The 16,457-nt window shown below is 33.2% G+C and overlaps 1 protein-coding gene across 8 annotated transcripts in view; it reads left to right on the top strand.

The window, feature by feature from the left end:
* The first annotated feature begins 1,582 nt into the window (after positions 1 to 1,582).
* Positions 1,583 to 16,457, top strand: part of LOC136031768 (zinc finger and SCAN domain-containing protein 2-like) — a 63,313-nt gene continuing 48,438 nt past the window's right edge. For 4 of the 8 annotated variants that reach the window (XR_010618576.1, XM_065711520.1, XM_065711517.1 and 1 more), the window contains exon 1: positions 1,593 to 1,743. Coding sequence is in view for 3 of the 8 variants with exons in the window: in XM_065711520.1 (XP_065567592.1) it covers positions 1,717 to 1,743 (27 nt within the window). In the remaining 5 variants the exon portion in view is untranslated. Of the gene's footprint in view, positions 1,744 to 16,457 lie in introns of all 8 variants that reach the window. The other 4 variants (XR_010618577.1, XM_065711519.1, XM_065711515.1 and 1 more) reach the window with 4 other exon arrangements.

Raw genomic sequence — 16,457 nt, 5'->3', positions numbered from 1 at the left:
AAAAAAACTCAAGTCATAGTTGCTCATTGCTGTCCCACAAACAATATGTATTTCATTAAGACAAATAAATTTTTAAACAGGTATCAACAAAACTCCATCAGGGATTGTATTTACTTAAGGTACAATCAGCAATATTAATGCTTAGTTTTGTGATATTCTGGTTTTGAAATAATAAAAAAAGAGAAATTATATGTTCTACTTGTTTTCCACAAGCCCATTTGAGAAAAATCATTTGTGACAACAATATACCCATGGTTGGCTCAGAATCTCTCTAAAATGCTTTAAACAGAAGGAATTTTAAAAACAATTATACTCATCAGCAAGAAAAATATTAACATAACTCTCTAAACTTGGCACTTTTTAAGACAATTTTTAGCAAAGCAAATGCAAAACTTTAATGGTGTCCTATGTCATCTAAAAAAAAAAACATTAAAATGTGTCAAATGAATTTTGATGTAAGATGCCTCAAATACTTTCAGTTGAATCTGTGAAATGAAGGGCCAGGTATTCCTTTACATTTTATACAATATATAAAAAGAAAAACAGTTCAAATTTTTTCACGAAAGAAGAAGCTTGATGTAAAAAAATAAATGTATTTTTAACAGAAAGCAACTGACATCAATGAAATCAAATAAAACAAAAATTCATGGAGAATAAATAATATAAGCCATATATTTAACCTATAATGAGGTGGCATAAAAGATTATTTCTAGAATTAGAAAAAAACAGTGTTATGGCTTAAAGTTCTGCTCAATCAACAGGAGTTGTCTAAGGCCAGAATAATTAAGAACTAAGGCCAGAGAAAAAGAAACTGATAACCAAACAATAAGGCACCCAAAAATTTCAGGACCCTTTAGAGGGAAAAGAAGTAGAAGTAGGTACTTCAAAATACCTTCCTGGGACATACTTTAGCCTGTAGACACATCCCTGAAAGTTTCATTTTCCTAGCCTAACCTCTTTCAAAGATAGCCAAAAGTAGCTAAAGTAAAATTTTACCCCTACTGTATCTTAAAAATCGAGTTTAAATAGCAATCTCAACAAATATAGACTATATAAAAGGCTATAGGTATTGGCCTAATCATTCTAAATTTTTTCCAACTAATAATTATAGGATGGTTTAGAAACTAGGCCTGTTTGATATAACATTTGACTAACTCACCAATGTGATAGCTGCCTCCCTAAGAATCAACCTTTTTAATAACAAAAAAACTTTTCTTCTGACTCCTTATGAAGCTTAGCCTATTCAAGACAGGCCTAGAACACCAAAAACCCTTTAGATACTAGGGAATATGCATAATATTACTTACAGGTTACTGAAAAGCTAAGATTATTTCTATTATTTAAAGTTTCCTTGTCTTTTCTCTAGACTTAACGATTTCACATGTTTATCCATTTAAAAAAATATATAGCATTGACGTCACAATCCTCAAATAATCTTTTTATTTGGGGGTTATAAAGTGCCAGCCCACGGACAAGTAATCCTGAGCGTTTGTGGGGTTAATCCGACTAATCTATGACGTCATATGTGTCTCAAAAAACGCTTGGATTAATCAGATTAGTAATCGGACAAGTAAACAAACGCACCCAAGATCGTTTTTAAAAACCGGCAACTCTGTCGTTTAGTCAGTCAAATTTCTCTGGCAGCCTAAATTCCTAAATTAGTGAGGCAGTATAGCCTAATATCTACTGTATGACATTTTAGTGCATTACATATATATGAGGATCAGATCCAAAGAGTCATATGTAAGACTTTACTCATGCTGCTTTATAACAGAATGATTATTTAAAAATTCATCAGTAAAATTCTAGTTTAGCCACTTGGGCTATTGCTATCTTGGAAAGGGGTTAGATTAGAAAATTGATTCTTTCAAGGATGGGTTTACCGACTAAAGTATGGCCTGGGAAGGTATATTGAAATATCTACCTCCACTTCTCACTCTAGAGGGCCCTGATCTTTGATTACCTTTAAAACCTTGGTAAATTTGCTGTAGGTGATATAATTTAGTTAAGGTAAAAGTGAAAACGTCATTTGATGCCTTTTTTATTTTCTTTCATAATTCAATAACTGCTTCTGGGGCTAAGAAAGTTTTGAGCCCTTAAAGGGGCCCCAAAGGTAGCCTAATTCATTTCTGTAGCCATAAAAAGAAGTTATCAAGGTAAAATTCTTGTTTATTGACTTTTGGCTATCTCAGAAAGGGGTTAGGTTAGGAAAATGAAACTTTCAGGGATGGGTCTACAGGCTAAAGTATGTCCTGGGAAGGTATTTTGAAGTACCCACCTCCACTCCTTCTCCCTCTTGAGGGCCCTGAAATCCACCTACATGACAGGTTTAGGTATACCTATTGACAAAACAACATTTTACCTTAATTTTCATTTACCAGGTGCTTTTTCTTTAACTTTAGTTCTGAAAATGCAATTTCTGATATTAAAGTAGAATTCTGAGCCATATCCATGTTTTTTTTTCCAAAATTTAGGAAATGAATTTGCACCTCTTTAAAACCTTATAAATTGGGACTGAGCAAAGTTGTGAAGCTGAAAACAATTTTGTTGTACTTCATTCAAGCAGAAGATCTATTTTGCAAGGTTTTACTTTCAAAACACACATATTTTAAAGCTCATCAAAGGTCAGGACCCTCTATAGGGAGAGGGAGTAGAGGTAGGTATTTCAAAATACCTTCCTGAGACATACTTTAGCCTTTAGACCCATCCCTGAAAGTTTCATTTTCCTAATTTAACTCCTTTCCAAGATAGCCAAAAGTCAATAAACTAGAATTTTACCATTATCAACACTAGTTAAGCTATTGAAAAGTGGCTAAAAACATATCACTAGTTTATAAATAAGCTGTTCAGGAGTAATATATTAAAAAATCCTTATTTATACAGATTCAAGCCTTATCTATCAGGCAACTGAAATATCTTCAAATATAAAAAATTTTTCTACTGTTTCAATTTAAGAAATAAATTGACTACCATTTCAATTCAAGATTTGAAACATCACCTACTTTCTAGGTGATATGATAGAGATTTACAATGGTTTAGCTGTTAAGATTTGATTAGCTAGCCAACCAGGCTACTGGGTATCATAGGGTACTTGGTAAATGTATCACAGTTCATATTACTGACTTACCAATAAAGTGAACATACCACTTGGTGCCTTTTTTATGCTTTTTACAAATATAATAATTGCTTCTATCCCAGATTCAAATTTAAGCACTTTTTGAGCTCTTAAAAATGGCAAATTTTCAATTAAAGTATCAGTTATTGGTTGTTTTCAACAAAATAATACCATATTTTCTCAGTGCTATATTCTTGGTTGTTTTTGACAAAATAATACTACATTTTCTCAGTGCCAAAATTATTAATATTTAGGTTAGGTTGGGTTAGGTAAAAAACAGCCTAAATTTGAATTTGCAATAGAAGCAATTATCATATTTGTGAAGAGCATAAAAAAAAGGCATCAATTGGTATATTCATTTCATTAGTAAGGTAATAATATAAACCATGATAAGTTTGCCTCATACTCTAGGATTTCTAGATTCATCCAAAGGAGTTAAGGTAGTTTACAGATCCCTAATGCTATGCTAGGATACTTGTTTTGATTAAAATTAAAATTGCATGCTAAAATAGTTAGATCCATGTAGGGTGTAGGTAAATTTGGAATCTACTAAATAATTTAGCTAGGATGAAGGTGAATATGTCATTTGATGTTCTTTTTTTTATTCTCTTTCATAATTTAGTAATCACTTCTGGGGTAAATTATAGTATGAGCCTTAAAATGGCTCAAAACAGCCCATAGTAACCAAAAGTTTAAAGATAGCCTATGTTTAAAAAGAAACTAGCTAGTGAGAAAAATTTGCCACTTGTAGTTGATTCAGCAAGGGTAATTATTATTTTCTTAATAGTAAAATGTTATTTTGAGAACAAATTTACAGGAATTATTAACAAGACCTTGACTCCTCAAAAATGATGTCAGCTTTGCTTGTCTTATTCAAGAGATTTTAGGCTCTTTAAAAGTTCCTTGTCTTTAAAATAACATTTTACTATTAGACTAAGGAAAATAATAATTGCCATTCCTGAATCAGCTGCAAGTGGCAGTCTTTCTTAGAAATGTTTTTTATCTTGTGGTTACTGGGTCTGGTTTACCTTGGGGCCTTGTTAAGAGCTTGGAATGGAATTTCCCCCAGAAATGATTATTGAACTGTTAAATAACAAGAAAAGGCATAATGTGGTATATTCACTTTCAGCAAAGGTAGATTACATTGAAAACTGTTAATTTACATGGAAATAATATTCATGATTAGGGTAGAGGCACCAATGATTCAACAGAGCAATTTTGGAACCACTGTCAAAATTTTCCTACAAAACAGGATAACTCTGCTTAGTCATGACTGGGAGTGCCATCTCTTGAAGCCATTGTTATATTTTGACTATGCAAAATGTGGACACTATTTCAAATACATCCAGATAAGAAAAGATTGATAAAACTAAACTGAAATAGCAGTGAATATTATATTGACAAATGTATGTTCCAAAGTGTCAAAAATTCTTGTCTGATATGGTAGAATACCAGACCAATCAAAAATGTTCCTTCAGCTAAATTCGAATGTAGATATTGGGTTCTATCATGGGATTTCTTTCTGTTGTGAATCCTTGTAGTAATCTTAATGCAATTTTGACAGACAGCAACATGCCCTGTTGAAATATAGGTGACTATTGATACTTTGCTGAATATGTAAAACAGATGAAAAACAATTGGTTTTGAAATTCAAGGGTCATCAGATAAGAACATAGTTGTCATATTTACAGGTGCTTTCTCAACAATGAGGGATTTTGATGGATATTATTTCTAATAATAATTCAGATGAAAAAACATAAATTTTTTTTATTGTAGTTTTATTCAGGTGCTAGATTTTTCCATCATCTAAGGAACTGTCACTTAGCTTCATGTTCATATTTTTAAGCATTTGACTTAGTTGTATACAATATCCTAACCAATGTATTCCTAAATAATTTAGAAATATACCCTCTATTAGTAAATTTTGTATATGTTTTCTTTCAAATAAATCCAAGTTGTAAAATACAAAATGTTTTCTCTCAACCCCTCTACTTAGCATGAAATTCCTATTTATAAGAGTCAAGAATAATGTTCCAAGCATTGAAACTGCTCATGTCTTCCTTCTCATGACTATTCAAAGGAGACCACTTGTATTTTGAACTAAGAACTCATCATTTTTTTTTCTTTTCCACTATTCCCAATTCAATACAAAGATTTAGAGTGCCATATCTCTCTTTTTTTTTTCTTTTTTTTTTAAATCCAGCAACTGTATTTCGAAGTTACCAATGTCAATTTCAAAAAAAAAAAAAAATATCAGTTCGGTTATCATAGCAATAAGAGGATTTTTGACAAATGCTAAGCAGCTTTGCTGTTTTTGGATTCCTGAAACCTGCTGAGAAATGCTTTTTTTATATTTGAAATTATTGTTTTACTATGGTATTTATCTATAGATGAATTATTTTCTTGGCAATGCTTCAACAGGCTCAGAAAAAGGAGAACAATGTTTCTCTCTCAATATCCTTACCAAAAATGGATATTTTTTTCAAATGTTATTGCTTCTTCTAACATAAACAAATCATTTCCCTTGTAGTTCACAATGAAGCTGATTCAGATGAGACATAACATCTACTATGACATAAAAGTTTTGGAGCCACTGATTGTCAGTTAGCTCTGGATATTGAATGCCATTCTCAAGGAGAAATGCATTCATTTTTGGAAAAGGGACACAACATTTTTTGAAACATTCCCTCTTGATAACCAATGTACTTGGTTATGAAGTAGAAGATCAGCATACTCACTCTCCATTTCAAATGAAAAATCTTTGAATTAGCAATGATTACTACCTTTAGCTAAAATGGAGTTGATGATTCTAATCACTAATTCCATAAGTTTATAAATTTCTTCTGTGAATGTTGGCACACAAAGCGTTTCTTGATGGATGACACAATGGTAAACAAGTATCTTGTGATTAATATTTTCTTTCAAATAACAACAAACCCTTTTTCTTATGTCAATCATACTTTTGGCCCTATTTGTTGTAATCAATGCAATTTTGTCAAGAGAATATGATATTTATCCATACACTCAATTACAGCACTTGTAATATCTTCTCACGTGTCTGACCGTTGAGTGGTAAATCTGGTAATAAATCCTAACAGTTCTTCTTTAAGATCTGAATGCAAAAAAAAATCTTACAAAAAGTTAAACTTGTACTGCATAATTTATGTAACAAGACTTGTCAACTGCTGTTGGTAAAGCTGAAACCAATTTCAGATCTTCCATGTGCTGCGTGTTTATATTCAACCAAATTTTTATTGTTTTAACTTTAATGGTTTTTGAAGGAAATTCTTTTCAGAATATCTGATTTGATCTTAAAATCCTTTAACTTAAACAAGAAATTAAACCTGTTCTTGATTTATAGAAGAAATTTAATTTATCAAAATAAGATGCAATTTTTTTCTTACCAAGTCTTTTTTTTTTGAAAATATTATCGTGCCTTCTGTGGATATTTGTGCTAGAGCTGCATTTAAGGAACCAAAGAGTCACATGCAGCTCTGGAGCTGCACTTTGCCAACCTTTGACCTAGGTCACACAATTACACTCTGTATTATTATCCAGTTTTCTTCCTGTACTTGAGACAATTGTGTCAGTTTTTTGCTTCCACTATCTGAATAATGTTTTATGCTTTTACACATTAAACAAAGTTGAGGAGAAACAAAGAAATAAAAAAGAATAGGTATGTTGAATGTACCAGGATCCACCCACAAGTATTGCCCAAGTATTTTGACACATGTTGAATTGGGTTTTGACTTGCATCAAAAATAGGTAATATCTTTTTTCTGTCAAATTTGTTGGTGAAAATGCTCCAATTTCAGAAAATCAGAGTTTTGTACCCTTTTATGATAAAACTTCAAACTTCTGATCAGTTATATTCCTAGATGTTTTCCTAAATACTGAAACCCTTCTCAAACCAAAAGTCTTTTAATTAAGCCTATTGGAGTAGAGAAAGTTTTTTTTTTTATATAAAAACTGTTGAATCATTGGTGCCTTTACCCTATCTATAGTAACATAGTAAAGGCAAGCTTACTGTCATTTAGGGTGGTAGGGTATTCTATTTATTTATTAAATGTATAGTAGGTTTTTTTTTTGTTTGGATAGGCCTAAACAGTAAAACTGAGGAATATGGCTTTTTCATTGCTTTTGTTTGTAGATGAAATTGTATTGGTGGCAAAATCTGCAGATGAAAAAAATTCTTAATCTTTTCTTAGATTGCCAATATTTCAAAAGATTGCATTTACATGGTGATTAAGTGGAAATTATGTTTTTTTCCTAACTAAAAAGCAATAATCAACAATTTTGCTGATTTTACTATAATAAGCCAATGTTTATTTCTGCAAAAATTAATCAATGTTCCATTTTTTGAATGGATTTTACAAATATATGCTTCAAAAACATAAATACTATGTAGTGACTCTTGGACTTGACATTGCTCGAAAGATGACATATTTAGAAGCTGCTTTAACTAAGTTTGGGAGGGACTATTAACCATTGAATACATCAAAGATAGTATGAGCCTTAAAATGGCTCAAAACAGCCCATAGTAACCAAAAGTTTAAAGATAGCCCATGTTTAAAAAGAAACTAGCTAGTGAGAAAAATTTGCCACTTGTAGTTGATTCAGCAAGGGTAATTATTATTTTCTTAATAGTAAAATGTTATTTTGAAAACAAATTTACAGGAATTATTAACAAGACCTTGACTCCTCAAAAATGCTGTCAGCTTTGCTTGTCTTATTCAAGAGATTTTAGGCTCTTTAAAAGTTCCTTGTCTTTAAAATAACATTTTACTATTAGACTAAGGAAAATAATAATTGCAATTCCTGAATCAGCTGCAAGTGGCAGTCTTTCTTAGAAATGTTTTTTATCTTGTGGTTTCTGGGTCTGGTCTACCTTGGGGCCTTGTTAAGAGCTTGGAATGGAATTTCCCCCAGAAATGATTATTGAACTGTTAAATAACATAAGAAAAGACATAATGTGGTATATTCACTTTCAGCATAGGTAGATTACATTGAAAACTGTTAATTTACATGGAAATAATATTCATGATTAGGGTAGAGGTACCAATGATTCAACAGAGCAATTTTGGAACCACTGTAAAAATTTTCCTACAAAACAGGATAACTCTGCTTAGTCATGACTGGGAGTGCCATCTCTTGAAGCCATTGTTATATTTTGACTATGCAAAATGTGGACACTATTTCAAATACACCCAGATAAGAAAAGATTGATAAAACTAAATTGAAATAGCAGTGAATATTATATTGACAAATGTATGTTCCAAAGTGTCAAAAATTCTTGTCTGATATGGTAGAATACAAGACCAATCAAAAATGTTCCTTCAGCTAAATTCAAATGTAGATATTGGGTTCTATCATGGGATTTCTTTCTGTTGAGAATCCTTGTAGTAATCTTAATGCAATTTTGACAGACAGCAAAATCCAAGTTGTAAAATCCAAAATGTTTTCTCTCAACCCCTCTACTTAGCATGAAATTCCTATTTATAAGAGTCAAGAATAATGTTCCAAGCATTGAAACTGCTCATGTCTTCCTTCTCATGATTATTCAAAGGAGACCACTTGTATTTTGAACTAAGAACTCATCATTTTTTTTCTTTTCCACTATTCCCAATTCAATACAAAGAATTTAGAGTGCCATATCTTTTTTTTTTTTTTTTTTTTTTTTTTTTTTTTTTTTTTTTTTTAAATCCAGCAACTGTATTTCGAAGTTACCAATGTCAATTTCAAAAAGAAAATAAATTCAGTTCGGTTATCATAGCAATAAGAGGATTTTTGACAAATGCTAAGCAGCTTTGCTGTTTTTGGATTCCTGAAACCTGCTGAGAAATGCTTTTTTTATATTTGAAATTATTGTTTTACTATGGTATTTATCTATAGATGAATTATTTTCTTGGCAATGCTTCAACAGGCTCAGAAAAAGGAGAACAATGTTTCTCTCTCAATATCCTTACCAAAAATGGATATTTTTTTCAAATGTTATTGCTTCTTCTAACATAAACAAATCATTTCCCTTGTAGTTCACAATGAAGCTGATTCAGATGAGACATAACATCTACTATGACATAAAAGTTTTGGAGCCACTGATTGTCAGTTAGCTCTGGATATTGAATGCCATTCTCAAGGAGAAATGCATTCATTTTTGGAAAAGGGACACAACATTTTTTGAAACATTCCCTCTTGATAACCAATGTACTTGGTTATGAAGTAGAAGATCAGCATACTCACTCTCCATTTCAAATGAAAAATCTTTGAATTAGCAATGATTACTACCTTTAGCTAAAATGGAGTTGATGATTCTAATCACTAATTCCATAAGTTTATAAATTTCTTCTGTGAATGTTGGCACACAAAGCGTTTCTTGATGGATGACACAATGGTAAACAAGTATCTTGTGATTAATATTTTCTTTCAAATAACAACAAACCCTTTTTCTTATGTCAATCATACTTTTGGCCCTATTTGTTGTAATCAATGCAATTTTGTCAAGAGAATATGATATTTATCCATACACTCAATTGCAGCACTTGTAATATCTTCTCACGTGTCTGACCGTTGAGTGGTAAATCTGGTAATAAATCCTAACAGTTCTTCTTTAGGATCTGAATGCAAAAAAAAATCTTACAAAAAGTTAAACTTGTACTGCATAATTTATGTAACAAGACTTGTCAACTGCTGTTGGTAAAGCTGAAACCAATTTCAGATCTTCCATGTGCTGCGTGTTTATATTCAAACAAATTTTTATTGTTTTAACTTTAATGGTTTTTGAAGGAAATTCTTTTCAGAATATCTGATTTGATCTTAAAATCCTTTAACTTAAACAAGAAATTAAACCTGTTCTTGATTTATAGAAGAAATTTAATTTATCAAAATAAGATGCAATTTTTTTCTTACCAAGTCTTTTTTTTGAAAATATTATCGTGCCTTCTGTGGATATTTGTGCCAGAGCTACATTTAAGGAACCAAAGAGTCACATGCAGCTCTGGAGCTGCACTTTGCCAACCTTTGACCTAGGTCACACAATTACACTCTGTATTATTATCCAGTTTTCTTCCTGTACTTGAGACAATTGTGTCAGTTTTATGCTTCCACTATCTGAATAATGTTTTATGCTTTTACACATTAAACAAAGTTGAGGAGAAACAAAGAAATAAAAAAGAATAGGTATGTTGAATGTACCAGGATCCACCCACAAGTATTGCCCAAGTATTTTGACACATGTTGAATTGGGTTTTGACTTGCATCAAAAATAGGTAATATCTTTTTTCTGTCAAATTTGTTGGTGAAAATACTCCAATTTCAGAAAATCGGAGTTTTGTACCCTTTTATGATAAAACTTCAAACTTCTAATCAGTTATATTCCTAGATGTTTTCCTAAATACTGAAGCCCTTTTCAAACCAAAAGTCTTTTAATTAAGCCTATTGGAGTAGAGAAAGTTTTTTTTTTATATAAAAACTGTTGAATCATTGGTGTCTTTACCCTATCTATAGTAACATAGTAAAGGCAAGCTTACTGTCATTTAGGGTGGTAGGGTATTCTATTTATTTATTAAATGTATAGTAGGTTTTTTTTTGTTTGGATAGGCCTAAACAGTAAAACTGAGGAATATGGCTTTTTCATTGCTTTTGTTTGTAGATGAAATTGTATTGGTGGCAAAATCTGCAGATGAAAAAATTCTAAATCTTTTCTTAGATTGCCAATATTTCAAAAGATTGCATTTACATGGTGATTAAGTGGAAATTATGTTTTTTTCCTAACTAAAAAGCAATAATCAACAATTTTGCTGATTTTACTATAGTAAGCCAATGTTTATTACTGCAAAAATTAATCAATGTTCCATTTTTTGAATGGATTTTACAAATATATGCTTCAAAAACATAAATACTATGTAGTGACTCTTGGACTTGACATTGCTCGAAAGATGACATATTTAGAAGCTGCTTTAACTAAGTTTGGGAGGGACTATTAACCATTGAATACATCAAAGATCACACCAAAGATCTTCCTGTGGGTTAAAGTCAGCTTCTGGGATCTTGGCAGACAGGAGGGATTAGAGTCCTTATGGGACAAGTCTCTTTCTGGCATTAAACCTGTAAACATCTATCCTGGGTAAATTTTGTAACATGTTTTGAAAGTTATTATAATCCCAAATTCAGTCACTGACCAGTTCCGAGCTTTATAATCTGGATTATTCACATGCCCAGAGTACAGACATCATGCCACTAGTGGAACATTGCAGTGCAGTTTGTGTCAGCAGTGGTTTCATCCAAAGTGTGCAACCATTTCTATTGAGGAGAGAAAACAATATGATGAGTTGTTATGTTTAAACTGCCAGTCCCCCATTATCTGAATGAGGACCCTGAACCATGTTTAAAACCACTTTAAAAAAAATTGTGGTTTAGAGCCCCCTGGCTCTAAACCATGCTGTACACCCAAGTCTGTCATAAAATCAACAACCCCAAAATCCATTTAAAAAAATCAAGCTTCCCAAGTCCCCCCTTGTGTTGACTGTAATAAATATATCTAACAGCTTGCTAATCTCTGAGTTCAACAAAATTCACTGCTTGAGAAGAATTTAGACCATGAAGTAGCCATGGAAGATGTAAAAAAAAACAAAAAAAAAAACAAGTTGACATATTTCTTAATGACCAAAAAAGGGTAATGATATACTCCATGAACGTGATCTGGAAATTAAAAAACTAAGTGAAGATATCAACTCCCATCACCTTCTTATGGAAGATGAACTTTTAATTCTACAAAACAATCAAGTGACCATAAAATCAAAAATCATTAAGTTACAAGAGGACTTGATAAACAACAAAGCAATTACACACTAGCAATTATTACGCTAGGGAATCAACTGTCAAAGCTCAGTAACTCCAGCATTAACTGCAAGATATCTCAAGAGAGCATACAAATACCTAGTTGTAGAATGACTGCCGATGAAGCTCTGGAGTTCGTGAATGGTTTAGTGACTTCAGGTTTGCTATAAAAAGTATCAGGTCTAATGGAACAAAGGAAAGGAATAACAAGGTTATTGAGGAGTCATTACCAGAAGATGATATAGTTATTATTTTTGAAAAATTTGGGAAAGAGAAGGATAAAAAAAAGAAATTTAAAAAGAAGCAGAAAAAAAAATGTGATCTATAATCATTTTAATGGTGGTTTCTTTAAGTTTTGCAAACAATGTAAGTTTCTACATATTTGTCGTCTTTTTATTTCTGGAATATGTGTGTCTGATAAGTGTATTTTTGATCATATTGACCTGTGTTCTGCTCTATCTTGTATTAATTAGTTGTTTAATTTTGCTCATGCATCATCAGTGTTGGAGGGTTGGTTTTACACCCAACCTTTTTTTAGGGCAGCACTGAAAGTATTCACGACTCCCTCCTCCCCTAGATCATGTTCCATTCGACTTTCAGCCTTATCCCCCTGCATACCTGATGCAGAGCTGTATACCCCAGGTATCCCCTCCCCTCTCAGACACCCTCCACTGTACTTTCCTCTCCCATCATCATCTTGCCTTCTCATTACCCCATATAAAGAACACTCCCAATTTGACTTATTCCCGAATCACCGGGAAACCTTCCCCCCATTCCTTGCACTTTATCCCCCCTGGCTACCCTACCAGTGTGACTCTGGTTTGAGAGTTCCTACATGCGAAAATTATCCTATAATAAATAGTCCGCCCCCCGAAAATTATCCACTCCATCCTATCGCCCAGTTAAAGCTTCACTCCAACTCCAACTATAGACCAGTTAAGGCTTCACTGATAACCCATAAATTATCCACATAAAAGATATAGTTTCCCCTCTTTAATAGAAGAAAATCTTGCAAAAGAGCAAAATTTTACCCATGGCCCTCTCAATTTACCCACAACTTTTAGAAGTGAACCTGAATAGAGGTACTTTATTACCAAGCAAACTCTCACAACATAAAACTGCTGAACTTGTTGCCTTCAGTCAGCTAGCTTACATAAACACATAAGTAAAACATTAAAACATTGCCTACAGCAATGGCCTGTCAATCAAACAGGCTTGTCAAATATAGTGAGTACAATGAATAAAAAAAAAAAAAAAAAAAAATGGGGACATAAGCAAAAACATAAGTACAATCAAACTGACACATTAACGTGATGCATTACAAATTTCATTTGTTCGTGATTCCAACAAACGCTGGCACAAAGCTCTTTCTGTAGTGATCAGTTCTTGCATTAATAGGATTTAAAACTGGGATTTTTTTGTGCTTTTGATCGGGGTAAACGGGCTTTGGTGGGCAATAATGGGCTGGGAGTATTTATTGAAAGTATGGGTTGCAACGCAGGTTATTTCCGAAATTGGTACAAAGAGTAACACGTCGGGCTGCCAAGGTAGAGGGGTGGAATTCCTTGAGAAGAATATAAGGCACTTTGCCCTAACCTTAATAATTCTCAGGGCTCTCTACTGGATAATTGCTAGTCTTTCAGACTGATCTACCGTAAGACAAAATGCAAAACCGGGCAAGCATACTCAAGCTGTTGATGGATAAAAGATATATAAAGGCAGAGGATATGTGCTTTTGGGCACGACAAGTTAGCAAATAGCTTAAGGAGAGACTGAGATGTACTAGCCTGTTTAACAATAGAGCAAATATGGGCTTCCCATTTCAAATCGCTAGTCAGTGTGACTCCTAAGAATTTGGTTTTTGTTATAATTATTCACTAGTAAGGCTATAAATGATGGCTTTCATTTAAGAAAACTAAAGTTCATAATATGAGCGTTATGGGAGTTCACTTTCATTTTTGACTGGGCTGCTTCACTTGCATCGTCTTCGAGAATTTCCATTGCACTGCTCTTAATATTTCTTCTGCTTTTTTTGAGCAATGACATGTCATCCACAAACTTCCATTTACTGGCTGAATCATTAGCAAGATTGTTAATCATTACCAAAAATAGTAAGGGATCTTAAAAGCGTACCCTGCAGAACTCCGCAAGAAATAGGGAGTGAATCAGAATAAACGTTTTTATACTTAACAACTTGACTCCTATTTGACAGAAAAGATGCAATAACATTGACTAGAAAATGGGGGACATTGAATTCATTCAGCAATTTTTCAACTAAAACATCATGACTAACTAGATCAGAAGCCTTTCGGAGGTCAATTGAAAGGAGGTTGAGCCAGTACAATAGCGGCAAGGTGTTTATTTAATGAGTTAGCTGCAGTTTCAGGGGGAACAACAAGATTAAAGTCAACATTTTTTGACTGTTTTACCAATGATTTTCTTGACTTTGGCCGTACTTTAAAGAGTTCACTTACTTTATTTTATATTACTTTATTACGGAGACACAGACCTTGAATTGGAAGCTATATCTTCAACTAAAACCTGGTTGTCTAGGCCAGGATTAGCACTGGTACTTGCTAGAGAAAAGTTCACAAGGATGATCACGCGTCTTCACTTAAAAATCACAAGCGTCATTTATTTAAAAGCAAGACGTCTTGACAGGTCAACATCTAGATGAATACGGTTTTGAAATGGGAGGGAAGACCTCTTTCCCTCCCACTTCAAAACCGGTATAGTAGTCCCTTGGTTCCCGGGTGGTGAGTTTGAGCCTTACGACAAACCTTCCTACAATACCCCGAATGATAACATTTCACTTCTAAGGGTTGTCCTCCCCACCCCCAGCATTAATTTTGATACTCACACCTTGTCAAAGTTGCTTCAGAATAAAGCTTTTTTGAAGAAATCTGTTGTTAAAGAGTTCGATAAAAACGTTATCATTTTCTCGTTTCCTCTTTACAAACGGCGAAAAGTTGAATTTTCATAAGTTAGTTGAGTTCTGTGTTATCTGTGCAGCAGGAAAATTGACCCATATTTATATAATTGCAGTTACTGAAGTCCAGGCACAAAATTCAGACCTCCTTAAAATAACTAATTTTCAGGAAAGTTGACCGGTTGACTGGGGAAAAAAGGAGGAGGAGTAATGAATTTCGCAAAGGATTACCTATCTCCTATCCTTATCCACGTGCCAGGTCTAGGTAATTGCATTGAAACCATTTGGATATCTACTAAGCCCAAATGCCTACTGCAGCCTTACACTAAGTTAATAATTTGCCTATTTTATTATTCACTCGGACAGAATGCTTGTTCTCGTCGTAATATTCATGACAGGCTACAAGCAAGTCTTGACTTTGTGACGACAAAGTATCCAAATGCCGGCATTTTTATAGCAGGAAACGCAAACGAACTAAGTCTTAGTTATATGTGCAAAGATCAGAAGCTTAAGCGAATTGTTGATTTCCCTACTACAAAAGGCGGAACCAGTTTGGATGCTATTTGCACCCACCATAAAACCTTTTACAATATTCTAACTACCCCCCCCCCCCCTCCTTGATGGTAGATATAATTTCATGCTACATTTGAAACCACTGCTGATTTTTAAAACAAAATAACTCAGATTCTGAATTTTCGTACTGGCCAATAACAAGTCAAAGTTTCTTTGACTTTGGATCTTGGATTACGTCTGAGAGTTGGGATCATGTTTTGTCATTTGTAAAATTCCTCAGATAAACTTTACATTAATGAAAAAAAAATAAAAGGACTAATCCATTTGAAACTAAAACCTTTTCGACTCGGAAAGAAAGAGGATGCCTTAAACCTCCGGAAAAAAAAGAAATACGTCATACTGCTTCTCGTTATGGTAAGAATAAATTTAATTACTTAAATAGAGCAAACCTCTGCAATGGTTTAAGAAAGTGCAAGAACTTCCTTGTGCAAGAACCTCTATTTTCTTCTGGATGAACCACCTGAGAAGGCAGCCAGTAAGCTTAATAAACACCGAGCAAGCGCTGTGTAAACATTCTTCCCTCTCTCAGAAAACCAGCTAATCCCTGAAACTCCAAAAGAAAAAATCCCTGAAATTTCAGCAAAGCAAACAATAGAAAAAATACAGAAACTGAAAAATACCAGTGTTTGTCCCATTGATATCCCAATTGATCTAATAAAAGCATTTCCTGATAAACTATTAACACCTCTTGTTATTATTTTTAATGATACTAGTAATTTCGGTTGTTACTCGTCATGCTGGAAGCTGGGCTATATTACTCCAATCCAAAAGAAGGGAGGCCTGAACGATTTTATTGGAGTAAGACCAATCTCCTTAACCCCAGCTTTTTCAAAAATGTTCAAGGGTTCTTAGATAATTGGTTAAAGGTAGAGATTCTTGAAGTTATTGACTTACAACAATTTGGTAACCTGAAGGAGACATCTACTTCAGACTACCTTGTTACTCTTCTTGGCACTGTTCTTAAAAACCCTGAAAATCCTGATACTTCGTTGGATCTTTTATTAA

This window comes from Artemia franciscana, chromosome 10 (assembly GCF_032884065.1).
Source record: "Artemia franciscana chromosome 10, ASM3288406v1, whole genome shotgun sequence".
In the NCBI taxonomy this organism is placed as follows: Eukaryota; Metazoa; Arthropoda; class Branchiopoda; order Anostraca; family Artemiidae; genus Artemia; species Artemia franciscana.
This window is presented reverse-complemented; position numbering and strand designations above follow the sequence as displayed.